At 42.7% G+C, this 27,563-nt stretch overlaps 1 protein-coding gene across 1 annotated transcript in view; it reads right to left on the bottom strand.

The window, feature by feature from the left end:
* The window catches only part of dnah7 (dynein, axonemal, heavy chain 7), a 304,986-nt gene that overhangs the window by 7,285 nt on the left and 270,138 nt on the right, over window positions 1–27,563 (bottom strand). The window contains exons 60-62 of the mRNA XM_059647155.1: window positions 26,801–27,031; window positions 14,671–14,823; window positions 6,768–6,945 (exon numbers count right to left, since the gene is read on the bottom strand). Coding sequence (XP_059503138.1) covers window positions 6,768–6,945; window positions 14,671–14,823; window positions 26,801–27,031 — 562 coding nt within the window. The remainder of the gene's footprint in view (window positions 1–6,767; window positions 6,946–14,670; window positions 14,824–26,800; window positions 27,032–27,563) is intronic.

The following is a 27,563-nucleotide window of genomic DNA, read 5'->3' as shown; positions in this document are numbered from 1 at the left end:
AGAAATTATGCTGAACAGTGTGCAATCAATCATCGATAAACATCCCCACTTCTGACCTTAAGGTGGAGGGAAGGTCATTGATGAAGCAGCTGAAGATGTTTGGGCCTAAGACAGTACCCTGAGGAACTTCTGCAGAGATGTCCATGAGCTGAGATGACTGACCTCCAACAACCACAACCAACTTCCTATGTGCCAGGTTGTGACTCCAACCAGTGGAAAATTTTTGCCCTTATTCCAACTGACTTCAGTTTTGCAAGGATTCCTTGATGCGACCTCACCTCTTGACTTCAGCTCTTTTGTACATGATTGAACTCAGGCTGTAATGAGGTCAGGAGATGAGTAGGCTTGGCAAAACCCAAATGGCAGTGTCAGTGAGCAGGTTATTGCTGAGTAGGTAGCTCTGTTGACAACACTTTCCATCACTTTACTGATGTTTGAGAACTGATAACTGAGAGTGGTAATTGGCCAGGTTGGATTTGTCCTGCTTTTTGTATACACTACATGGCTGGACAATTTTCCACTTTGCTGAGTTCTGCCAGTGTTGTAAATGCTCTTTAAGAGCTTGATTAAGTAAACAGCCAGTTCAAGAGCATGTCTTCAGCACAATTGGTGGAATACTGTTGTTAGGGCCCACTGCCTGTATAGTATCCAGTGCCTTCAACTATTTCTTGATTTCACATGGAGTGAAATGAACTGGATAAAGACTGGAATCTGTGACAGTGAAGACCTCTGGAGGTGGTCAAGATAGATTTACTCATCACTAGCCATTTCTGAAGAAGGGTCTAGGCCTGAAACATCAGCCTTCCTGCTCCTCTGATGCTGCTTGGCCTACTGTGTTCAACCAGCTCTACACCTTGTTATGTCAGATTCTCTAGCATCTGCAGTCCTACTATCTCTGAAACAATTTTAACCCCACTGCGAAGCCTCTTCTAAGGATGCCCACCCTGAAGAAGTTACCCTCCTCCGTCCGGAAAAACCTCAGTGGATCTCTCTCCCACTGCAACTGCCTTGTAATCTCTTTGGCCATTTCTAAAGAGGAGTCTAGGCCTGAAACGTCAGCCTTCCTGCTCCTCTGATGCTGCTTGGCCTGCTGTGTTCATCCAGCTCTACACCTTGTTATCTTATTTACTCAGCACTTCTGGCTGAAGATTGTAATGCATGCTTCAGCTTCCATCATGGAGAATGGAAACATTTGTGCAGCCTCCTCCTCCAGTTTAATTGTCCACTGCCATCACCATTAGATGTAGTAGCACTGCAGAACTAGATCTGATCCATTGATTGTGGAATCGCTTAGCTCTATCGTTTGCTGCTTATGTTACTCACTATTTTGTTAAAACATGCAAGTACTCATATTCGGTAGCTTCACTAGGTTGACACATCATTTTTAGGTAGGCCTGCTGAATCCTTTCAGACTCGAACAGCTTGATAAGTAGTACTGCTGCTGAGGGCTCATGGTTGTGGCTACCAAAGCTACCGTGCAAAGTGTGTTTGCCACCCTCACCACCTCCTGCAAGTGTTGTTCAATATGGACGAGCATTGATTCAACAGCCAAGGGAGGATGGCACATGGTAACTAGCAAGAGGATTGCTTGACTACGCATGACATTGTGCCATAAGACTTCATGGTTCCAGAATCAATTTTGAGGAGTCCCAGGGCAGTGCTCTTTCAACTGTATACTACTGTGCTGCCACCTCTGCTGGGTGTGTCCTGTCAGTGGGACAGGATTTAACGGTAATGCTGGCATCTTCGACAAAGTTATACTCACTGAATCAAACATGACAAACAATATTTAGTTGCTTTGTTGAGACTTTCTAGTGATTGGTGGAACTGAGAGGCTGGCTTGCTAGGTTATTTCGGAGGGCAGTTGGTGGGGAAGGGAGGTGATGGCCTAGTGTTATTATCATGATATAATTAATCCAGAGACCCAAGTAATGTTCTCGAGACTTGGGTCTGAATTGCACTACAGCAGGCTTTGGAATTTGAATTCAATAAGAATCTGGACTTAAGAGTCTAGCGTCTTTCATTTTTTTATTGTTCTAAGTCTATCAATTGTTGAAAGCTTATGTTGTGTCTGTAGAGAGAGGTGGGTGTTTGCTGATGCTAATGTTGTTAACTATCTACACCCTAGATGTATGAATTAAAGAAAGAATGACATCAGGCTGTGTGCGTCACCTGATGCTTTATACTGGAGAAATGTCTCATTGTCCATTCTATTTATACTGTGCTTGTTCTCAGTTTGAGATGACCATGCCGAAAATAAATTCTGCTGCAGTTCTCAGGATTTTGCATTATATACATCAGCCAAATAGATCACAAACTACTGGAAAGAGACATAAAAGCCTGGAAATTTATTGACACTGACAATTTTACCAAGGTAAGAGTGGAATCTGAACATCCAATAAGATGGGAAGCATGCATCACCACATTCTACGCTGGAACTGTGTTGCTCACTATTTTGTTGAAACAGGCAAAAAAACATCCAGGGTCCATATTTGAAATGGACATTAGATTGTTTAAATAAGCAAACAATGAGCTTCCTGTACAGGTCCACCTAAAATTCCATTGAATGAGTTGCGTTTAAGCAAAGAAGACTGCCGTATGAGTCTAAGCAGATATTCTTAAAAGGGCTGCAAAAGGTCACAACCAAAACTTTAAGCTGTTTAAAAATACATACCAGTGTGTGGAACCCAAGCCAAACTTGCAACAGTGCTGAGGACCATTGCCAGCACATACCTGAACCCTCCCAACAGTTTCAGCTCATATGACAGATGACACAGCTGCAAAATGCAAATTCAATTTGCCTGTAAACCTCTCATATAAATAAGGCTCAAGATTCAAACTGGACGTGCCTCTTCCGGCAGTGCAAATCTAATTCCGGGCCAAAAAGTAAAGAATTCACAACTGATGTATAGCTCATGGTGCTAATTCACATAAGTGAAATTAAAATTCTTAAAGTACACATGAATGCTCAGCTCATGGACAGTGATGTTAAAAGCAGTGTTAGGTTATTTTATATACAGGCAACATATGCAAAAGATTGACCTCAGTGATGATATGTGACATTCTTCACACAATCTACATTTCAAGCAAGTAAACAATGTAACCTGGGTGTCAGCTATGCTCAGTATCAGAATTCTTACCTCACTTAGAAGGTTGAGAGTTTATGGTTCTACTCCAAAGATGAGGGTGACACTCCAATGCAGCAGTGTGTGTGTGCTGGAGTAACAGACAGACTATTTTTTTGGGATAATACTTTAAATCAACAAATCAATTACTCTTTCAGGAGAACGTTAAAGATAACATGAAAGGTTGTGGTAACTTGCTGTACATTAACTGGTTTCTGCATTCCCTAACACATCAATTACATTTCAAAAGCACATTATCGACTGGAAAAGCTTTTATTCATGTGTTCATGGGACATGGCCATTCCTGGCTAAGGCAATACTTATTGCCTACTTGTAGTTGCCCTGGAGAACGTGGTGATGAACTGTTTTGTTGAAACAATGCAATTAATGGTGCTGTTCGGAAGTGAGTTCCAGGATTTTGATGCAGTGGCATTTAAACAACAGTGCTATAGTTCCTAGGTAATAGGAACTGCAGATGCTGGAGAATCTGAGATAACAAAATGTACAGCTGGATGAACACAGCAGGCCAAGCAGCATCTTAGGAGCAGAAAAGCTGACGTTTCGGGCCTAGACCCTTCATCAGAAATCATCATTTTGTGAAGAAGGGTTTAGACCCAAAACATCAGCTTTTCAGCTCCTAAGATGCTGCTTGGCCTACTGCGTTCATCCAGCTCTGCACCTTGTTATCTCAAGTTCATTCAATACTGTCACAGTAGAGTTCCAAGGTATGTGGTTTGCAGGTGAATTTTCAGGAGAAGGAGTGGAAAAGTATTTTGGAATATCTTGAAGTCATGAAAGACACTACATAACTACAAGACATTTATTTCCTTTTGGCCCCATGCCTAAATTATCACATTCTTGCTGTTTCTTTGTTTGCACTAGTTAACAAATATTCTTTAAAATCTGACACAATTACACTCACAAGACATTCAGCTAAAGAAATTTGACAATGAACTGAGTTAGTCAAACATATTGTTACTTCTGTGATGTTTTGCCAATTTATTGTTACAGTGTTCAGTGACACCACCAACCCTTCACTGCCCTCTAACCAAGCCCACCTTTACCTACCTGACCAACCTATCCCCCTCTGACTGTCTCCCTAACACTCAGTTGATTCTCCTGACTTGTCGGCCAAGTGGTCACTTCCTCAAGTAGCCAGCTACTCTTACAGCCAACTGTCACCACACCACCATTAGTCACTCTACCCATCTCCACCCCACATACGTGCCACCTACCACCTCACCCATTTGTCATCCTATCCACATTCCTCATTAATTATCATAAGTTGATCATATTAATTAGAAATTAGATTGTTAACATTGTAAAAATAATTCCATTTGGGTTCATAAATAGCAATATCACCAAAAATGCAAACTCCTTTCCAGAATAAGTAATTATGAGTCTAGGATGATACAGCACTGTTAGTTGTGTTTCCTTTAATTAAGATGTTGCTCTATGGTCCTATCAGACTGAGGATAAATAGTTATTATAGAAGGGAGTCCTCCTGAAGTCTCTTCATTACTAAGAAAACAGTTTAGGTGGCTATTCACCCTGTTGCTATTCACAGGATGTAAAGCGGCTGTTGAATGTATTTGCATAACTACAAATTAAATATATATGAAATGGTTTAAAATATCAATAGGTCCTTCGCTAATGCTTTGTTGCTCTTCCTGAAAAGTATTGGGTGCACAAAGCAAGTTTAGCCTATTTGCAAAGGAGAAGTCACTTCACAAGGGCATACAAACCAGGAGTGAGAGACCACAGGATAAAGCCGATTTCTTTAACAGCATTAACTCACACAATTTAAAGGTCAGCACATGGTATGTAAATCCTACGTAATGTCAAACCTGCTTTATGATATGTACTAGAATGCTTACATATTTTTTAATCTACCTGTCCCAATTAATTCTGATGCAGCACTAAGGTGCCACCAATCACCGTGTGCTGCTGTCAGTTGCTGCTTTGCTTCAAAGTGTTGATCAAAAATGTCTTGCTCATGGGGCAGCAGATGTAACTTTTGGACTCAAAGGCCAATTTACTGAGATCACAGGCAATGATCTCAAACCAAAGCATATGAGAGCAGTAAGAAGCTGACTGAAATTAAACAATTTCTTGGAGAAGCTAAGACTATACAAGCACAGGAAAGGCTGGTCATTTTCAGTCCACCATTGATTCTTTTCTGGAGTTTTTAATGCTTGTTGATGGCAAGCTGCCAGCAGTTAAATTGTTGCTTCAGAGCCAGCTTAATGATTTGGAGTAAGAAAATTAAACAAGCTCACTTGCTGCTCAGTTTTGAAAGGCATGAGACACCATTGGGATTTTGCAACTGAAGATATTCTAAGTATAAGTAGATTTTAATTTTTTGTTGGCATGTAACTAATAGTTGTATTCCAGATGCGGCATAGTTTGTTGAAGGGCTACCATCTAAGGCATCTTCAACAAGCCTCTTCAAAATGGAACTTTCAACAAATGTGACATGCTAATGTAAAATGCAATGACCCACCACAGCACACAAACATTTATGTTCTTGCTAATTGATCAAAAGAACACAGGAAAAACTATAAACAGTCCTTTTAATACCTTATAAAAATGTAATATTTTAATATCATAGTATAACAATATTCTGCAAAGTGCAACTTGTCTGAACTCATGGGTAGTCTATACTGAGTTTGAAAGAATAACTGTGATTTCAAAGTGATTCAGTTTGGGTATAACGCGGTTGCTCTCAGACTAAATTATATCTATATTTTATTCTTAAATCTTTAGTGAGAATATGTTCTAATTTTTGAACAATTTCTATGGAATGTTAAATCCAGATGAAGTTGCACCACAAAGATGCCATACCAGTTAAGCAAATTCTAAATTAATGTACTCACAACATTCCTTGCCATCATGATTTGTTCAGCCATTCTATGCTGGTACACTGTGGCAACACTGTGCTGTATTTAGAATTTTCTAAGGGCAGCTTTAATGTTTAAACTTACATAAAATATTGAAGGGTATTTTGCTTCCTTTCAGTTCTCTCCTATTAGTAGTCCCTGCGAACAATATATTTCTGAGGTTGAGATGGTGAGGCAGGCATCCTACTCTCGAACAACAGTCAGGTGAACTGTCTGGGGAGGATTCAAATCCCACTTCCCATCTGTTCTCTTCTGCTGGGACGAATCTAACTGCTCTTTGGAGTCTCAGTATATCAAAACTACTGTACAGAGTCTCACACTATTCCAATTCACTACAGTGCAAAGCGTTTTGGGCCCAGCAGTGAAGTGAGGATATCAAGTGGCCTAAAATGCTCCAAACGTGACTCATGTTTGGGTTTTTGGCAGAAGCTGACTCACTAAGGAGGCTCTCTTCCAATTGGAGCAGTGCACAAATGCCTCAAAAAGGAGTAAAAGTGAATTAACAAACTTCGTGAACACCAATAAAGCTGATTTAACACACCCCTTAATATTTTGTATATGCTTACAGATTATGATATTTTTGTGCAATCATACAATTTGAGAGAAAATCATAACTTTAAATGTCTCACTTTTGAATGGAGCTCATGTTTAACACTGCTTGGTGGCATGATATTTTACTCAGTATCAACCACTATGAAATCATGTTACAGTATTGTTAAGTGTTAAAGATGTGTTCTCTTACCATCTTCTGGGGGAAATATGTAATTCTTGTCCTCCAGTACTTCATAGTCAAATGTGAGCAGGTCAATGGGAATGGTGTATTTTCTGGCATAATTTTGCTGGGCCCCTGTCAGAAAAGCCTGAGTGAAGAAAAACCCAGAGAGCCAAAAGACGGGAGGAGCTCCATCATCACACCAGTCCTAGCATATTGAAGAAAAGACATCACCGTCACTTTTAGTATACTCATCTCAAACACTCATCTATCTTTAGAATTCTACAACATAGGCTTGGATTTTGCAGTGATGGCACTTGGCACTGGCCTTGAAGAAAGTTGGCCACAAAGAGCTATTGAGTTCTGAGGCATGGATTTCAACTTTCCTGATATTAATTTCATTCTGATGCCCACTAAACGGGTCCTCTGGCACCCAACAGTATGATTATCAAGCAGTCTAAGCCGCTAATTACACTGAAGAATTCACACAGACCAAAAGCCAGGAAGTAACAAGCAAATTTTATCTTTTATTTTTTATAATTTTACACAAAGTGAAAGAAGAATTGGCAGTATACATGGGAAATAGATAGAAGCTGAAATCATAAACATTATTATGTTTTGAATTTTGTGATTATTTTAGAATTCTATGAATTTTAATTAATGGGATGGAGAAATCTGACATTCTAAAAGTATGAAATTCGTTTTTCATGGTAAGAAGGGCTGTTAGGCAATAATTATAACTCAGTATGATATTAAATTTCCAGGAATACTTCATTCGCTAAGACTTAAAATTTTAAAGGAGATTTTTAGCAAAAATAAATATATTGCAAAGAGTGGAAGTCTACATCAATCCCAATGATTTCTAAGCATTTCCAACTGTGTGAATTTTAACAGTGCACCCTAAGGAGGATTGGGAAATCATTGATAGTAACGCCTGTATTTTCACAGTTAACTGGATGCAAGTTGTGAAGGTCAGAAGTCACTGTGAATTTCACAATGTAATTAAGCTGAGAATTTAAACATCATTACAACTAAGGGATAAATACAACTAACAGAACAGTAAGGAGTGGGGTGTTGACTGACAGTGGGCAAAAATTGCTGAGGGGGCAATGAACCTGCCAAATTTAGTGGTAGGACCATATTAGAATTTTTTTTAAACTGCCATTCTGGTCCAACCAGATTGAAGCCAGATCAACATATCCCGGATCACTGGCATATGCTGTGTGTTTTTTCTGTCTCTAACCGATAGCTGCTGAAACATTTTTCTTAACTTTCAAAGGGCTCTGGTATTTAAATCACTTCAGATCATTACATTAGATTACTACACCCCAAATGACAAGAGGGCTGCATGTGGGCTGACTATCCACAGCTTTTTCTCATGTCTCCTAAAATAGTTAGAAACAGGAGTGGGTTAGAAATCTTAGAATTTGGTTCCACCCATCATTTTTAAAAGTTCACAAATTGTCTCCCATTTGGTGAAAATCTGGAGCAACGTCTAAGCCAGCCATTATTTCAAACCGTAGGCAAAGCCAAATACATTGCATGACTGTCTGCTATAGATTATCATATATCTGGGCTTCTATGTTTGAAGAAACATATTGAACCTTGATTTATAAAAGGTACAAACAGAGTTAACCAGCAGGATTTTCCAAGCCAACATCAGAACCTCAATCTCAGGGGCAAATGAGGACCAGAAGCCCGTCCCTGCGGGTAACAGTCACCCAGAGATAAAAAGCCATTTTATAAAAACATTAATGCTTGGAATTAATGTACAAGTCAGTCAGAAGCTCTATTTTGAGGTGTACAAGATGAGTTGGACTAGTTGACATCTTTTGCTGGTTTTACTGTTTTTCCTTCTGGGCACCCAGCTGTGATTTTCTTCAAAACGACTGATGAATGATTAGCATAGGGACTTAACATCCGATTAAGGACAATGGGAGGACTTTCAAAGCTGGAGAGCCAGTAGCAACAGGGGACCGTCTCCAAAGGCCAGCTAGGTAAGTGGGCAGGATGTCAGTGGCAACCCTCTGGAGTGTTAGTCCATAGTTTGTTCTCCACCCAATTTCCTAAACCCACACGTCAGCCTCTGAGAATAGGGCTTAAGCATACTTAATTAACAACTTAATTAACAATTTATGGGCCAGTAACCTTGTTCTCCTCTCATTTGCATTTCCGGCAAGGTGACCCAAGAGCAGTTGGTGCTGCCTTTAGCATCATGCACCAAGCCTGGGGTCATCTCTACATGGGCTGATCTAGGGACTAAAAATTCACACCAACATTTCAGGTTGATTACCATTCATCAGAACACTGATGAAAGATCATTTGGAATATTAATACTGGTTTAAAATTACCAGTTTTCTTGCCCACAGGCTGAATGGTGAGAATGCTGGAAATGTGGTTGAGGAAGGCATAAATCCCATTTTAGTATTCCCATTGTCTAGAAGTCTGATATAGTGCATAGTGCTGGCCAGGTCAGAGCTACTCTTGTGGGGACAAGTGAGGTACTCTTTGGATTATGAAAAGTAAACAATAAAGTGCCTCAGAAGTACATACCCACCCCCTCAACCTCAGAACTATCAAAGCCGTCAAACTGTGGAAGCCATTAAAGTGTAAATTAACAGCCAAAGAGCTGTCAAAGCTATCTGTTAAAGAACTGCCAAAATTGTCAGGATGTCAAACAACTTAAAATAAAACCATTCCTTTTCCGTAAGAGATTAAGAGAAGGAATTTCAATGCATTGCGTTGCTTTTAATGAACGAGCATATTTTAATAATTGAAGTTATATGAATCGCATAATGTCATTTATATTATATCAGCATATAAAGTGGAGGGGGGAGAGTAAGGTTTGCGAGTTTTTGGTTTTTTTCTTATTAAGCTACCGCACAACACCAGTGTACAGAGGCAGGTCTTACTTCCAAGCAACATTCACAGCCAGCACCCTCTACACTTGTTATGGGTTTGTCTAGCTCAAACAACTGCACTAAACTCTCAACTCCTTTACTTCACCTCCTATGAAATAAGGACCAACATTCTATTAACAGATAGTAAGAACTGCTGATGCTGGAGAATCTGAGATACCAAGGTGTAGAGCTGGATGAACACAGCAAGCCAAACAGCATCAGAGGAGCAGGAAGGCTGACATTTCAGGTCAAGACCCTTCTTCAGAAATTTTATCCAGCTCTACACCTTGTTATTCTATTAGCCTTACTGACTACCTGCTGCACCTGTGTGCTACAGACAATTTTTTTGTGTTTCACGTACATTTAACCCAAAGTTCCCTTGTGTTGCAGCTTTCTACAGTTTTTCACCATCTAAATAATATTCTGTCCTTTTGTTCTCCCTTTCAAAATGAACAATTTCACATTTTCCCACAATATATTCCACTTGCCAACATTTTACATACTTAACCTATCAAATATCTCTCACAACTTGTTTTACCACCTATTTTTGTGTTGTTTGTAAAGTTAGCTACAGTACATTCACTCCCTTCCTCCAAGTTTGCAGACGACACTAAGATTGATGGAGCAGCAGATAGTGAAGGGGACTGTTGGAGAATGTAGCAGGATATAGATAGATTGGAGAGTTGGGCAGAGAAATGGCAGATGGAGTTCAATCCAGGCAAATGCGAGGTGATGCATTTTGGAAGATCCAATTCAAGAGCAAACTGTACGGTAAATGAAAAAACTGTGGGGAAAACTGATACACAGAGAGATCTGGGAATTCAGGTCCACTGTACCCCGAAGGTGGCAATGCAGGTCGATAGAGTGGTCAAGAAGGCATACGGCATGCTTTCATTCATTGGACGGGGTATTGAGCACAAGAGTTGGCAGGTCATGTTACAGTTGTATAGGACTTTGGTTCGACCACATTTGGAATACAGCATACAGTTCTGGTCGCCACATTACCAAAAGGATGTGGATGCTTTGGAGAGGGTGCAGAGGAGGTTCACCAGGAAGTTAGCTATGAAGAGAGGCTGAGTAGATTAGGATTATTACATTAGAAAGACAGAGATTGAGGGGAACCTGATTGAGGTCTACAAAATCATGAGAGGCATAGACAGGGTGGATAGCAAGAAGCTTTTTCCCCAGAGTAAGGGACTCAGTTACTAGGGGTCACGATTTCAAGGTGAGAGGGAGCTATGACTGGTAAATTCTTTACGCAGAGGGTGGTGGGTGCCTGGAACGTGTTGCCAGTGGAGGTGGTAGAGGCGGGCATGATAGCATCATTTAAGATGTATCTGGACAGATACATGAATGGGCAGGGAGCAGAGGGGTACAGATCCTTGGAAAATAGGCGGCAGGTTTAGATAGAGGATCTGAATTGGCACAGGCTTGCAGGGCCGAAGGGCCCATTCCTGTGCTGTAATTTTCTTTGTTCTTGAACAGTTGTAGCCCAGCACTGATCACAGTGGAACCCCACTGATTACAGGTTGCCTAGCTGAAAAAGAACACTTATCCCCACTCACTGTTTCCTATCCATGAGCCAAATCTCTATTCATGCCAACATGGTATTTCCAATACCATGAGCTTTTATCTCAAGGCTTAACCTTTTATGAGGTACTTTGTCCTTCCCACTCTTGAAGGTCAAATACAACACATCTACTGTTTCTCCTCTATACACACTGGTTGAGACTGCCTCAAAATCTTTGATTTCCTTGTCATGAACAAAAACAAACTTGCTGGAAAAGCTCAGCAGGTTTGGCAGCATCTGTGGAAGAGAAAACAGAATTAACACTTCGGGTCCGGTGACCCTTCGTCAGAACTGGTGGCTGGGAAGACATCAGTTTATATGCAGAAAATAGGGAGGTGGGTGGTGTAGGGAGTAAACGACAGGATAGAGCCCAAAGAGAGAGAGAAAGACAGTTGGACAGACAAAGGAGTTGTTAACAATCAGGCTGGGAAGGTGAATAGTTGTTAATGTGGACTGTTAGTGACTAACAACAGGGTGGGGATGAGGTTGTTACCACATAGCCTTCCACTACACACCCACCGTTGTTAGTCACTAACACTCCGCATTAATAACTATTCACCTTCCCAGCCTGATCGTTAGCAACTCCTTTGTCTGTCCAACTGTCTTTCTCTTTCTCTTTGGGCTCTATCCTGTCGTTTACTCCCTACCCCACCCACCTCCCTATTTTCTGCATATAAACTGATGTTTTCCCAGCCACCATCAGTTCTGAGGAAGGGTCACCAGACCCAAAACGTTAACTCTGTTTTCTCCTCCACAGATGCTGCCAGACCTGAACTTTTCCAGCAACTTTGTTTTTGTTCCTGATTTACAGCATCCGCAGTTCTTTTGGCCTTCCTTCACATGAAGCTTGATTAAATTATGGTTTTAAAAATGTGCTGCTATTACTTCCTTAATAATTGATTCCAGCATTTTGCCAACAATAAACGTTAGGCTAATGGGCCTACAGTTGCTTACCTTTGGTCTCCGTCTCTTTTGAATAAGATTCGAGCATTGCAGTTTTCCAATCCTCTGGTAATTCTCCAGCACCCCAAGGATCTTTGGAAAATTACAACCAACACATCCACCATCTCTATAGCTGCTTCTTTTGGGATCCTGGGATGCAAGCCATCAAGACCAGTGGCTTATCTGCCTTTAGCACCCCACCTCCACCTCTGCTCGTTGGTTTGTCTAATACTATTTCTCTAATGACGGTGCCACTCCTCTGCCATATTCTGTAGTATTAGTGTGATTTTCAAAGTAAAGAACAATGCAAAATATCTGCTTAACTGCTCTGCAATTCCCTTATTTCCCCATAACCATCGGCCCAGATTGATTTTCTCAAGGGCCTACATTCACTTTGACTTCTCTTCCTTTTTGTATATTTAAATAAGTTCCTTTTTTATATATATTCCTCACTAGTTTGCCCTTGTAGTTTCTTTCTCTTTATTACCTTTTTAGTGCTCTTTTACTGGATTCTGAACTTTATATCCCAATCTTCGGGCTATCACTGACTCCTGCCTCCATACATACTTTTTCTTCCAACTTTACACTTTTCTCAGCTTCCCTGCTTGGCCTGCTGTGTTCATCCAGCCACACACTTTGTTATCCTGGTTAACTGTAGTTGGTTTATCCCTCTCTTAAAATTGTACCTACTTATCGGCTTATATTTTTGCTGAGAGTGACGAACTACATCTTTTAATGTCTGCTATTGCTTGTTTACTGCCATTCCTGCTAATCTATCTGCTTAGTCTACTTTAGCTAACTCTATCCTCATTTCATCTTAATTCCCCTTACTTAGGTTAAACTCAGTTGTTTGCAAGCCATGTTTCTTATTCTCAAACAGAATATTAAATTCTTTCACATTACAATCACTGCTTCCTAGGGGATCTTTTACTCTGAGGTCATTTATTAAACCTATTTCATTATCCATTACCAAATTCAGGATAGCTTGTTGCCTGGTTGTGACACAAAAATAAAGTAGAGAACTGCAGATGCTGGATATCGGAAACAAAAACAGAAATTGCAGGAGAAACGCAGCAGTTCTGGCAGCATTGGTGGACAGAAAGCCACGTAAACATTTAGAGTCCTGGACTCAAAATGTTAAGTCTGCTCCTTCTCCACAGATTTTGCCAGACTTGATGAGCTTCTCCAGCAACTTCTGTTCTTAATTTCATGGCATATTGCTTTAGGAAACTATCCCTAATGCACTTTATGAATTTGTTGTCATAGCTACCCTTTCCAACTTGATTAACCCAATCAACAGGATTAACATCACCCATAATTACTGCTGTATTCTTTTTACATGTTCTTACTGTTGTTGGTTTGGGGGTCGATACACAACTCCTGCCAATATCTTCTTTCCCTTGGCTGTTTTATTACCTCCATCCAAATGGACTCTACATCGTCTGGGCCGAGATCATCTCTCACAAATGTCCTTAATTCATCTCTTATTAATAGTGCTTCCCCATCACCTTTTCCCTCCCTTCTATCTTTCCAGAAGGCCAATTATCTCTGAATGAGATGTCTGCAGATCTGATCTCCTTGTAACTATGACTAAAGAAGCTATAAGATCATATTCAAAATGGCTACAAGATCATATCTATTTAGCTCAACTTGTGCCATCAATTTGTCTACCTTATTTGAATCCTTCATACATTTTTAATTATCCTTTTTTCCCCCTTTGTACCCTGCTCTATTTGCTTCTTGTCCTTGATTATCCTGTCTATCTTTTGTATTTTGCTGTTCTTTCTCTTTTTACTGACCTTGTTTATCTTTCCCTCATCACCCTGCTTAGATTCCCACCTTCTTGCTGTTTTTGTTTTACCCTCGTCCAACCACACAAGCAATAGTTGCCCTAGGGTATCAGTCCTGGTCCTGCCCAGGTGTGATCCATCCAGATTGAATTGGTCCCACCTCCCCCAGAACAAGTCTCATTGTCCCAGGTATCCCAGTATTTGAAACAATGCTTGAAATGTAGTCATAACTTAATTCTGATGTACAAGGAGGACAGTTGTAACTCTTCACAAATTTCTTTGAAAAGGAATGATATTTTGTGATTATTTATGGATTTTAGAACCATTGCCTTCATTTGCATAAATTTGAATCCTTCCAGATTAGCTTTGTTTTGCAGATTGTATTTGCCCAAAAAGTCTTTCATCCTGCAAACCTCAGCAGGATGAACGTTTATATTCATGATGTGCCATCTGTCTCATGAAAATTAAATTGAAATGTGCCAAGATGACTCACTTGGATGTGTTGAGAACACTATCGCAATTGTATATTGTATGCATTACTGAGCAATTATTATGCATAACAGATGCAGAAATGAACTGAATATGCCCTTACATCTATTATCTCAGACTCAGCCAATAAAAGCTAATCATTTTTTATTGTGATGATAATTTTCAAATGATTACAATCACAAGGGATTGGGTGATGAACAGCAGGTTACTAAAATGCATGTCATTAAAGTAATAGCGCTCACCTGTAAGAATTTCAGTCTGTCTAAGAAATCATGCATATAGCTGCCAAGTGGCTTGAGACTAGGGTATGATTTATTCATCCACATTCCTGGAATCTTTCCTGTCAGCATACTCTTCACCACCTCTTCCAATTCAGCAGACATCACCACCAGTCCCTTTAAAAAAAATGTCAAACTAATGAGATGTTGCATCAATATTGAACAAAAAAGGCATCACTTACTTTCTGGAATTAAGAAATGAAAGGTGATCGGATTAGAATTGATCTCTTAGCACTGAGATGACGAAACAGTTCTTCACTCTGACTGTGAATCTTTGGAATCTTCCACCTCAAAGAATTGTAGATGCTCCAATATTAAGTATTGAGACAGATATATTTTGTATTTCTCATGGGCTGAAAGGATATTCAGAGCAAATGAAAACATACAGTGAAAGCAATAAATCAACCATGAATTTACTGAAGGAAGCACTAATTTAAGCAGCCACATGTTCTACTCTTTTTCTTAATTTTTATTCTGTAGAACAGTGAGTGTAGATTGCATTCATAGTAAGTAGTGCTCTATTAGTGACAATTCCTTAGTTAAAACCTGTCCACACTCAATTTGGGTTCCATTAAGGCCACTCAGCTACTGGGATCTTTACAGCTTTAGTTTAAATGTAACCAAAAATGCTGAACTTCCAGAGGTGAAGTGAGTAGAGAATGACTGCCCTTGAGATCAATGCCACATTTGGCCAATCATAGCATCAATGAGCATCGGTGCAACTCTCGCTGATTGGTATCATAACTAGCACATTACTATCACATTCCAAGATCATTTGAAAAGGAGGAGGTCAACCAATCCCTCAAGCTTGTCCAACCATTCAGTTAGATCAGTTACCTTAACTCCATCAACCAACTTGGTTCTGCTACCCTTTGTAATTTTGCCAAACAAAAAAATGTCAAACTGAAGTTTCACTGATTCCACACATCAAAGATGAAGAAAGGCAGCATCCAAAAGTAAATTACTTTCATATCAAATAACTGGGAACCAGGTTGATGCTTGAGACCCAATTGAAGAGATGAAAAGGCAGACCCTGAGCAAAAAAGGGTCTCTATAAATTTGCCCAGACTTGAACTTAAGAGATCGCTCTAGTTTAATTTAATATCAAACCGTCTAGCAAGGTGAAAACCATTGTTTCATTCATCGGATTGCTGCCAGAGAAAAAGCTGAAATCATTGCAATGGAGTAATCTCCAGTCTACTAATTTCAATTAGTACTTGCTGTGACAGGCAGGAAAACCACGTATGATATTTGTTGGGATATTGCTTAATAAACAATTTCAACACAAATTACAACTAATGCTGAGAATACTATTTAAAGTAATAATGTGAGGAAAAGGAGAGATCTTCAAACACTGGGGCAATACAATGAAGACCAATGAGGCTGATTCAGAAAGTCTGACTGTGGGAAGAGACTTGAGAGGCCACTGTTTATAAGTCTGAAAAGGATATATCCGAAAAGTGATCTTCTAGATGTGTGCAAGAAAATAAATGGAATGGAAAATGTTATTCTGGAATAATACCTCAAACAATATATGTAGATTAAGTAGATAAAGGTTCAAAGTAAATTACAGATGTAGGATTGATGTAGATTTTTCATGTAGAATGATCAATATTTAGAAAGACTTCATGTCAGAGTGATATGAAAGTTTAGATTAATTTAGGAAGCAACAAAGGGACTGAGAATAGGATTGTACTCAATGGATCAGTCAAATAGCCACTTTCATGTTGTATGATCTCATGTTGCATTGAACTGTTATTCAGGAGGCAACAGTTAAATGTAGATTTGATTATGTAATGCAGATTTCCATCCAGCGGAAAGAAAAAGAAAGTGAGTTTATGTTATACTTGTAGTGATGACAAAATATTGCAGTCTATTTTTTTAAATTTGTTGTGGGATGTGCTCATTGCTAGTTGGGCCAGCATTTATTGCCCATCTCTAGTTGTCCTTGAAAAGACTGTGGTGGTAGCTGCCTTCTCAGTGTAGATATAATCACAATACTGTTAGGAAGGGAAGTTCCAGGATTTGACCCAGCAACACTGAAGCACAGCAATATAATTCTAGGTCAGGATAAAGAGTGCTGTTGAGAGGATTTTGCAGGTCATGACATGTTCTCACATATCTACTGGCATTGTCCTTCTCAGTAATAGTGGCATGGGTTTGGAAAGTGCAGTGTAAGGAGTCTTCATGAATTTATGCAGTGTAACTTGTAGACAGTATGCACTGCTTCAGAGCATAGGTGGAGGGAGTGGGTGCTTGTGGATGTGGTGTTGATCAAGTGGACTGCTTTGTTCTGAATGATGTCAATTTTTTTACTGTTGCTGGAGCTGCACTCATCCATGCAAGTGGAGAGTATTCTGTCACACTCACTTGTGCCTTATAGATGGTGGACAGGCTTTGGGGAGTCAGGAGGGGATTTAATCATTGCTATAGTCTAAGCCTCTGACTTGCTCTTAGAAACACAGTTCTTATATGGCTAGTCCAGTCCAATTTCCACTCAGTGGTAACCCCAAGATGTTGATGGAGGTTACCATTGAACAGAAATGGAAGTTACTGTGCCTTTAATCTGGTTAAGGGGAACCCACAGGAGATTGACAGTGAAAAATTGAATGATCGTAATGCCACTGAATGTCAGGGGGTGATGGTTAGATTCTGTCATTGAAAACTGTCATTGCCTAGCACATGTAGCATGAATGTACTTGACACTTGTCTGCCCAAAGGTACGGTCCAGGTCTTTCTGCACTTGAACATGGACTGCTTCAGCAATGAGGAGTCATGAATGGTGCTGAACATTCAGTAGTCATACAGAAACAACCCTTTCCAATCTCATGTTGGAGGAAAAGTTATTTTGAAGTTGGCTGAGGATGGTTGAGCTGAGGTCATTAGCCCGAGGAATTCCTGCAAAGTTGACCTGGAGCTGATAGTACTGGCCTCCAGCAATCATAACCATTTTGCTTTGTGTCAGGTATGATGTCAACTGGAGAGTTGCCCTGATTCACATTGACTCAAGGTTTGCTCTACAATTGGTCAAATGCAGCCTTGATGTCAAAGGTAAATCATTCATACCTCACTTTAACTCTGGGTATTAATTTTATTTTTTACATTTGAACCAAAGCTGTCAAGAGGTCATGATCAGAGTGGCCCTCGTAGAACCGGAACTGAGCAAGTGCTATTTAATAGCACTATTGATAATACCTTTCATCACTTTACTGATGATCAAGTATGACTAATGGAACCATAATTGATGGGCTTGAATTTGTCCTGATTGACACTTCATCTTCCTGGCATGCCCTCCTGCACCCTCCATTGAACCAGGGTAGAAATTTTGGTTGATGTTACTGGTTGAATGGGTGATTTCCATGGCCACAATGTTACAAATTGCATTGGTATGCAATTTTGCTGGCTTTAATGGTGCATAGCATCTCAAGGATGCCCAGTCTTGAACTACTGGACTTAACTGAATCTATTCCAGTTACTGCAATTATATCAGCACACAGCGTGATGAATGATTAGCTCAGTTGACTGGTTTTGTGATGGTGATTGATGCCAATAGCAAGGGTTCAACTCCAACATTCAGTAAATCACCATAAAGATCCCACCTTCACAATCTCATCCATCTCCTGAGGCGTGGTGACCCACGAATTAAACCACACCAGTCATCTCTCTCTACGGAGAATAATCCTATGATCCTCTGGTCCCAGGCACCTTGCTCATGTAGGGAAACCCTGCCAGTAATTGTGAAAGTTACAGTAATTGTGAACTCTGCCTTTTGTTCATTTCAACAGGGAGCAGCAGGATTGTAACATAAACTCAAGGAACTACCCAACACAGAATCAGACAGGTGTAAAGACATTGGGGTACACTGAGTTCCAAATTCATTGGGACACACAGATACAGAGGAATCTGTCTCCATGGCACATTTCCTGAAAGTGCAGGATGTTATCAACTGCATCCAGTATTACAACCAAGTACTATTATAATTAGGACGTGAATTTATTCTTCAATGCATAGCTAGTGAGTAACCACAAGCATTTTCAATTCAACAGATCAGTGTAAGACATCCTTGTAGCTGCTGTGAGGCTTTACCCTGAGGTGTAGGAGGTTCTGCAGAGAGTATATGATTGTGACTAGAACACACAGGCTGCTGATAGCTACATATAACCCTTTCAATGAAGACACAGAGATGTCACAGCCACTGTTCTCTCAGAACATGCTCCATCACAGAGATAATGGGAACTGCAGATGCTGGAGAATTCCAAGATAATAAAATGTGAAGATGGATGAACACAGCAGGCCAAGCAGCATCTCAGGAGCACAAAAGCTGACGTTTCGGGCCTAGACCCTTCATCAGAGAGGGGGATGGGGAGAGGGAACTGGAATAAATAGGGAGAGAGGGGGAGGCGGACCGAAGATGGAGAGTAAAGAAGATAGGTGGAGAGAGTATAGGTGGGGAGGTAGGGAGGGGATAGGTCAGTCCAGGGAAGACGGACAGGTCAAGGAGGTGGGATAAGGTTAGTAGGTAGATGGGGGTGCGGCTTGGGGTGGGAGGAAGGGATGGGTGAGAGGAAGAACCGGTTAGGGAGGCAGAGACAGGTTGGACTGGTTTTGGGATGCAGTGGGTGGGGGGGAAGAGCTGGGCTGGTTGTGTGGTGCAGTGGGGGGAGGGGACGAACTGGGCTGGTTTAGGGATGCAGTAGGGGAAGGGGAGATTTTGAAACTGGTGAAGTCCACATTGATACCATATGGCTGCAGGGTTCCCAGGCGGAATATGAGTTGCTGTTCCTGCAACCTTCGGGTGGAATCATTGTGGCACTGCAGGAGGCCCATGATGGACATGTCATCTAGAGAATATGAGGGGGAGTGGAAATGGTTTGCGACTGGGAGGTGCAGTTGTTTGTTGCGAACTGAGCGGAGGTGTTCTGCAAAGCGGTCCCCAAGCCTCCGCTTGGTTTCCCCAATGTAGAGGAAGCCGCACCGGGTACAGTGGATGCAGTATACCACATTGGCAGATGTGCAGGTGAACCTCTACTTAATGTGGAATGTCATCTTGGGGCCTGGGATGGGGGTGAGGGAGGAGGTGTGGGGACAGGTGTAGCATTTCCTGCGGTTGCAGGGGAAGGTGCCGGGTGTGGTGGGGTTGGAGGGCAGTGTGGAGCGAACAAGGGAGTCACGGAGAGAGTGGTCTCTCCGGAAAGCTGACAGGGGAGGGGATGGAAAAATGTCTTGGGTGGTGGGGTCGGATTGTAAATGGCGGAAGTGTCGGAGGATAATGCGTTGTATCCGGAGGTTGGTAGGGTGGTGTGTGAGAACGAGGGGGATCCTCTTGGGGCGGTTGTGGCGGGGGCGGGGTGTGAGGGATGTGCTGCGGGAAATTTGCTTTTGTGCTCCTGAGATGCTGCTTGGCCTGCTGTGTTCATCCAGCCTCACATTTTATTATCTTGGAATGCTCCGTCACAGGGCAGGCCATCAGACTTTAGTGCTTTGATCAGTCTGGGTACCTTTCAATACACTTGCTGAAGGTTTTCTTACATGACAGTGGTCTCCTGCGCTCTGCACAACATGGTCCTCCAGAGAGGTTGGAGGGGAGGGGTGGTCCTTCAAGAAGGTACAGAGAAGTGCAGGTGCTTTCATACATGGTGGTGTATGGTCATACTGAGCTGAAAGGCCTTCCAGAGATCCAGCTGAGAGATCAACCATTGATCAGAATGGCAAGAAAGTTCAGGTCACACTATTCAAGGCATAATTCTGATGACGACAGCACATCCTGGATAGTAGCTGGCTGAGACCAAAACTTTCTTACAACAAGTGGCCACATCCAAAATGACAGGCCTGCAAAACCATGTCCTATTTCCCCATTATGTCTGAAAGATATGGCACCAGAAGTCTCACAGTTTCCTGACGACCCACTATTTGCATTGGGCTCATCAATGTGCTTGTTCAGTAAACAGAAACATTACAAATGACACCCAAGTATATCACAACATTAAACTACGGATGGAATATCATCCACATGTGGCTAGTCTTGCACGGTGCTGTCCAAGCTCACAGTAAGTAGAGGCAGGTTGCACTCGAGTGTCTTCCTTCTGGCCGATGACAGGCAGAGCTCTCTGTAGTTACTGCAATTAGTCTCATCACCTGTCTTGAAGATGATTACAACTGTGACATCTTGAAGATCCCTTGCATGCTTTTCTCCAGATAATGGGGATGATGTTGTGTAACCAAGCGGAGAGTGCATTTGTGCCGTTTTAAGTATTTCAGCAGGGATTACATCTCATCCATCTCCTGAGGCGTGGTGACCCACGAATTAAACCACACCAGTAGTTCAAGACTGGTTGGTTCTCAGTTGTAGATGGAGTTTACAATTTCATGGGCTGAGGTTGTGGTGAGATGGCAATGGGTAGTATGCTGTGGAATGTGGTTGAGAACACTCAGGTTCAGGATCCTTGAAGTGTACCACTCCATTCTTAGCTTTCACCGGGTTAGGTCCTGGGATGCTGGGTCACAGATTGTCTTAGTTCCACTGAAGAATCCATGGAAGTCATGGCTGTAGGTGAGTTGTTGTTGCCTGTGCTCCTTCCACAAACCATCCGTTCTCAGGTCATGTCTCTTTTTAAAAGTGGATCTCAGACTTAATTTGTCCTCCTCCTTTCTTTTCCTCCAGTATGGTAGTACTAACAGTTTAGAAATCCTTTCACCTATGATTGAATAACTCCTGGTTCTCTTGGTCGTTCTCATCAAATGAGTCTTGATGTGCGCACAACAACCTGAAGTCCCCTTGCACATGCTGCTCGTGATGAACAGACCAAACAATGTAGATATTCTGTAGCTCCTATTCAGTGGGCATGGTCAGGTGGCTTTGGCATGCTGCCTGTGTGGGTCTCTGAGTCCATCAATACTGAATTTCTTGCAGTGTGTCAACATGGCTCTGTGCCTGGCACTGATGTCCCACAGCATCAGGGGTCTTGGTTCGATTACACCTTCAGGCAACTGTCTGAATGGAGTTTTCATGTTTTCCCCATGTCTGCATGGGTTTCTGCCAGGTGCTCTAGTTTCCTCCCACAGTGCAGAGATGTGCATGTTAGATGGATTGGCCATGTTAAATTGTCTGTTGTGTTATGGGCTGTGTAGGGTAAGCTGTTTTAGCCATGGGAAATGCAGAGTAACGGGATAGGGTAGGGAGATGGGTCTGGGTGGACTTGTTTGGCCGAATGGCCGGTTTCCACACTCTACGGATTCTGTTCTGTTCTGCTTGTCTGTGATGCTATTTTTCAGCCAGGAGGAGGCAGTCAATTGGATTAGGTGACGGACATTCCTACAATTATCAGCACCTGTCATGGAGAGGTAAAGCGAAAATTCTTGCAATTCCTAGTTCAGACAATGGTGCAGTCAAACAGATTCCAATGTCCAGAGCTAGATTATTGACGTGATTTATCTGTCTGCAGAAAGAGGACGCCTGCTGGAACCAGGTCATATGCCAGACATTTTGTCAGGGGGAGGAGACTATTAGTGTTTACCTACCCTATGCCTTCCTTGCGCCTATCACACCAGCCAACATGGTCTCCCTCTGGGACACGGGACAATGACTTATCAAAGATGAAGTGGACATTCCCTTTAGTCTCATTCATTGATTCTAGGATTGGGATGCATGCAGTGATAAATGTGGAACACTGCTTCAGGGTCAGTGTGAATAAAAAGGGTCAGGAAGCATTGGCTTTTACCAAAGAGGGCTTGATGAGATGGTCAACTAATTTGTTCTTCATGGTGACAGCAACACCCCAGAGCTGGTATTCTTCCTCAGATTTACCCTTCTGGTGTAACAGCGGCTCAGTGGTTAGCACTGTTGCCTTACAGCGCCAGGAACCTAGGTTCGATTCTACCCTCGGGCGAGGGTCCACACTATCTGTGTGGATTTTACACGTTCTCCCCGTGTCTGCGTGGGTTTCCTCCGGGTGTTCTGATTCCTTCAACAGTCCAAAGATGTGCAAGCTAGGTGGGTTCGCCATGCTAAATAGTCCATAGTGTTCAGGTATGTGTCGACTAGGTGGGTGATAGGGGGTTTCTCTGGGTCGGATGCTCGGATGGTCAGTTGGGCTGAAGGGCCTATTTCCACACTGTAGGGATTTCATGATAATTATGAGTGGAACTGCTGCCTTGTCCTTTCAGCTGACCTTCTCCTACAGCAGTGTCTCACTTATTGCAGCATTGTCAATGTCTTAGTGCCAGATTTTCTAGACTGTGTTAACAATATGATATTCTGGTCTGTCATGAGCTCAACTTCAAAACTTCATTTTGAGGGGGAGTAAAATGGCTCTGTATAGAATCTTTTAACATACAATTGTAGTTGGACCACCAGACAGTACTGGCAGAGCAACATTCTTTGTAATGGCAGCAATAGCCAAGATGATTGGAGACTAGGCTCCACAGACACACAAACACACATGTTGCTGCCCCTAATCCCCCCCACACATCATAGGAAACTATAGTTCTACTTGTCAGTCAGTATCAAGGCAGAGAGGGTGCTCCCTATCCAGAAATATATCACGACTTCTTCAGTGTCATTGGGTTAAAATCCGGGAAATCTTCTGTAACAGCATTGTGGGGTTACTTACACAAAATGGACTGCAGCTTTTCAAGAAAACAGTTCACCACCATAACCAAGGGCAACAAGAGTTGGGCAATGAATTTTGGCCCAGCCACATGCCCATGAATGAATTTTAAAACAGGAGAAGTATTTCATACAGCATGGACCCGTGAATGCAGGTTTTGCAAAGCACAAGCATCAGCATGTTTACAAAAATAAAAATGTAAGTGATCTGATTCTTGAGACAGCTGATCAGATTAGCAGTGTTGCTGGATTATATGTATCATGGTCAAAAGTATTAATTGCATCATGTCAGAATTTGGTTTAAAATGATTTTAGCTTTGATATTTCTCCAGTACAAAATAATTTTGGAAAATTTATTTTCTAGCATTCACTAAAAATTAAGAGTTCCACATCATCACACGATGCCAATATAAGGTATCAATGGGGACTTCATCAGTTTCAAAATCTCCCCTTCCCCCACCACATCCCTAAACCAGCCCAGTTCGTCCCCTCCCCCCACTGCACCACACAACCAGCCCAGCTCTTCCCCTCCACCCACTGCATCCCAAAACCAGTCCAACCTGTCTCTGCCTCCCTAACCTGTTCTTCCTCTCACCCATCCCTTCCTCCCACCTCAAGCCGCACCCCCATCTACTTACTAACCTCATCCCACCTCCTTGACCTGTCCGTCTTCCCTGGACTGACCTATCCCCTCCCTACCTCCCCACTTATACTCTCTCCACCTATCTTCTTTTCTCTCCATCTTCAGTCCGCCTCCCCCTCTCTCCCTATTTATTCCAGAACCCTCATCCCATCCCCCTCTCTGATGAAGGGTCTAGGCCCGAAACGTCGGCTTTTGTGCTCCTGGGATGCTGCTTGGCCTGCTGTGTTCATCCAGCCTCACATTTTGTTGTCTTGGCCAATATAAATGTCAGGTTGATCTAACTTTAAAAACAAAGATCCACAGTTAAACATTGAAACTTTTTTCTTCTCCGGACCATCTGTCTTCCAGCTACTTGTGCGTCTGTCTGAAAAGCAAGTATATAAATGCACGATAATAAAATGTGAGGCTGGATGAACACAGCAGGCCAAGCAGCATCTCAGGAGCACAAAAGCTGACGTTTCGGGCCTAGACCCTTCATCAGAGAGGGGGATGGGGGGAGGGAACTGGAATAAATAGGGAGAGAGGGGGAGGCGGACCGAAGATGGAGAGTAAAGAAGATAGGTGGAGAGGGTGTAGGTGGGGAGGTAGGGAGGGGATAGGTCAGTCCAGGGAAGACGGACAGGTCAAGGAGGTGGGATGAGGTTAGTAGGTAGCTGGGGGTGCGGCTTGGGGTGGGAGGAAGGGATGGGTGAGAGGAAGAACCGGTTAGGGAGGCAGAGACAGGTTGGACTGGTTTTGGGATGCAGTGGGTGGGGGGGAAGAGCTGGGCTGGTTGTGTGGTGCAGTGGGGGGAGGGGATGAACTGGGCTGGTTTAGGGATGCAGTGGGGGAAGGGGAGATTTTGAAACTGGTGAAGTCCACATTGATACCATATGGCTGCAGGGTTCCCAGGCGGAATATGAGTTGCTGTTCCTGCAACCTTCGGGTGGCATCATTGTGGCAGTGCAGGAGGCCCATGATGGACATGTCATCAAGAGAATGGGAGGGGGAGTGGAAATGGTTTGCGACTGGGAGGTGCAGTTGTTTGTTGCGAACTGAGCGGAGGTGTTCTGCAAAGCGGTCCCCAAGCCTCCGCTTGGTTTCCCCAATGTAGAGGAAGCCGCACCGGGTACAGTGGATGCAGTATACCACATTGGCAGATGTGCAGGTGAACCTCTGCTTAATGTGGAATGTCATCTTGGGGCCTGGGATGGGGGTGAGGGAGGAGGTGTGGGGACAAGTGTAGCATTTCCTGCGGTTGCAGGGGAAGGTGCCGGGTGTGGTGGGGTTGGAGGGCAGTGTGGAGCGAACAAGGGAGTCATGGAGAGAGTGGTCTCTCCGGAAAGCAGACAGGGGAGGGGATGGAAAAATGTCTTGGGTGGTGGGGTCGGATTGTAAATGGCGGAAGTGTCGGAGGATAATGCGTTGTATCCGGAGGTTGGTAGGGTGGTGTGTGAGAACGAGGGGGATCCTCTTGGGGCGGTTGTGGCGGGGGCGGGGTGTGAGGGATGTGTCGCGGGAGATGCGGGAGACGCGGTCAAGGGCGTTCTCAATCACCGTGGGGGGAAAGTTGCGGTCCTTAAAGAACTTGGACATCTGGGATGTGCGGGAGTGGAATGTCTTATCGTGGGAGCAGATGCGGCGGAGGCGGAGGAATTGGGAATAGGGGATGGAATTTTTGCAGGAGGGTGGGTGGGAGGAGGTGTATTCTAGGTAGCTGTGGGAGTCGGTGGGCTTGAAATGGACATCAGTAACAAGCTGGTTGCCTGAGATGGAGACTGAGAGGTCCAGGAAGGTGAGGGATGTGCTGGAGATGGCCCAGGTGAACTGAAGGTTGGGGTGGAAGGTGTTGGTGAAGTGGATGAACTGTTCGAGCTCCTCTGGGGAGCAAGAGGCGGCACCGATACAGTCATCAATGTACCGGAGGAAGAGGTGGGGTTTGGGGCCTGTGTAGGTGCGGAAGATGGACTGTTCCACGTAACCTACAAAGAGGCAGGCATAGCTGGGGCCCATGCGGGTGCCCATGGCCACCCCCTTGGTCTGTAGGAAGTGGGAGGAGTCAAAAGAGAAGTTGTTGAGTGTGAGGACGAGTTCCGCTAGGCGGATGAGAGTGTCGGTGGAGGGGGCCTGGTCGGGCCTGCGGGACAGGAAGAAGCGGAGGGCCTTGAGGCCATCTCCATGCGGAATGCAGGTGTACAGGGACTGGACGTCCATGGTGAATATGAGGTGTTGGGGGCCAGGGAATTGGAAGTCCTGGAGGAGGTGGAGGGCGTGGGTGGTGTCACGGACATAGGTGGGGAGTTCCTGGACCAAAGGGGAGAAAATGGAGTCCAGATAGGTGGAGATGAGTTCGGTGGGGCAGAAGCTGAAATGTTTGGAATCATGGATTTGAAGCCAAATGCATGAAGACATTGTTTTAGGACATCAATATTATACTCAAAGATCATCCTGGTAATCTCATGGCTCTGGTTAAATTTCAGTACTGAGGATATGTTGGAATAATAGAGTAACTCTTAAGATTTCAGTTGTAAGTAAATCTGAAACAGGTCAATTCGATCTTTGGTGGAATAAGTTGAAGCTGGTTCCCTTCAAAAATGTTGGCTGTGTCAGCTTCTCCACTCTCCTCATTCACACAAATCTAACTGCTTGAGGGCAGAAGCAAAATGAAAACATATGGCAACTGTGATTTAAAAAAACACTACCCATTCAATCATTTCATCTAGTAAACTTCAATAAGACAAGTACATGGAAATTATCTGAGAAAATCTCGGGCTTGGTACCAGACAGATTTATACTATATATAGAGAAGGCAATCATAATTTTCAGAGGTTATAGAACCTTGTTTATGATGGACTATGAACACTAACCTTGATAGCTTTCTGTATGTTGATGCAGGACTCCCTAATTGTTCTAAGCAGGATATTAAAACGACCCATCTCTTGTACAAGTACAGTGTTCATGCTTTGATTGTATGTAGTTGGGTATTTTCTCATAGCAGCCTCAATATCAAAGTCTGCAGGGATTCTGCTCAGGATATCAGTTGACACCTCAAAAACAATATCATCTGTTGATTTTCCTGCCCCACCAGTGGCTCGAGACTGTAAAAAAAAATCATGGGCCATCAAGTATTGCTTGCCTTGTAAACAATGATAAAATACAGAGTAATAGATAATCCTGGAAAATATTACAACATCCTATTTCTTTTTAACTAAAGCTTAGGCAGTTTAATTTTCTCTGAACTGCATGGTGCACCTTTTGCCTGAGCTGCCAATGATATAAAAACTTAACTTCAGCTTACTTACTTAAGGAGTAACTTCAGCAAGATTATTTTACACTGTCCAGTGTAGCTGCAGAGCCAGAGATGATTTATCAAATATATAAACCCAGATATTCTGATAGCCAGGAAGTTGTTTCTGCAGAGTGGCTGGGAGTTGAGCAGTGGACCCTGTGGAATCCTTGATGTAGCAGACTCAGAAGGAGAGAAGCAATTAACATTTAGGTCAACTGAGACTTTAAGGAAAACCTGACAGTTTCTGAACCAGTTCTCTTTTATAACCTAACTCTTGCCTGAACACCCTCCAGGCATTCAAAATGAGGCCAGTAAGGGCACAGAACAAGCTGTGCAATGCA

This window comes from Stegostoma tigrinum, chromosome 7 (genome assembly GCF_030684315.1).
Source record: "Stegostoma tigrinum isolate sSteTig4 chromosome 7, sSteTig4.hap1, whole genome shotgun sequence".
In the NCBI taxonomy this organism is placed as follows: Eukaryota; Metazoa; Chordata; class Chondrichthyes; order Orectolobiformes; family Stegostomatidae; genus Stegostoma; species Stegostoma tigrinum.
The sequence above is the reverse complement of the archived record's forward strand: the minus strand, read 5'-3'. Positions and strand labels throughout refer to the sequence as shown.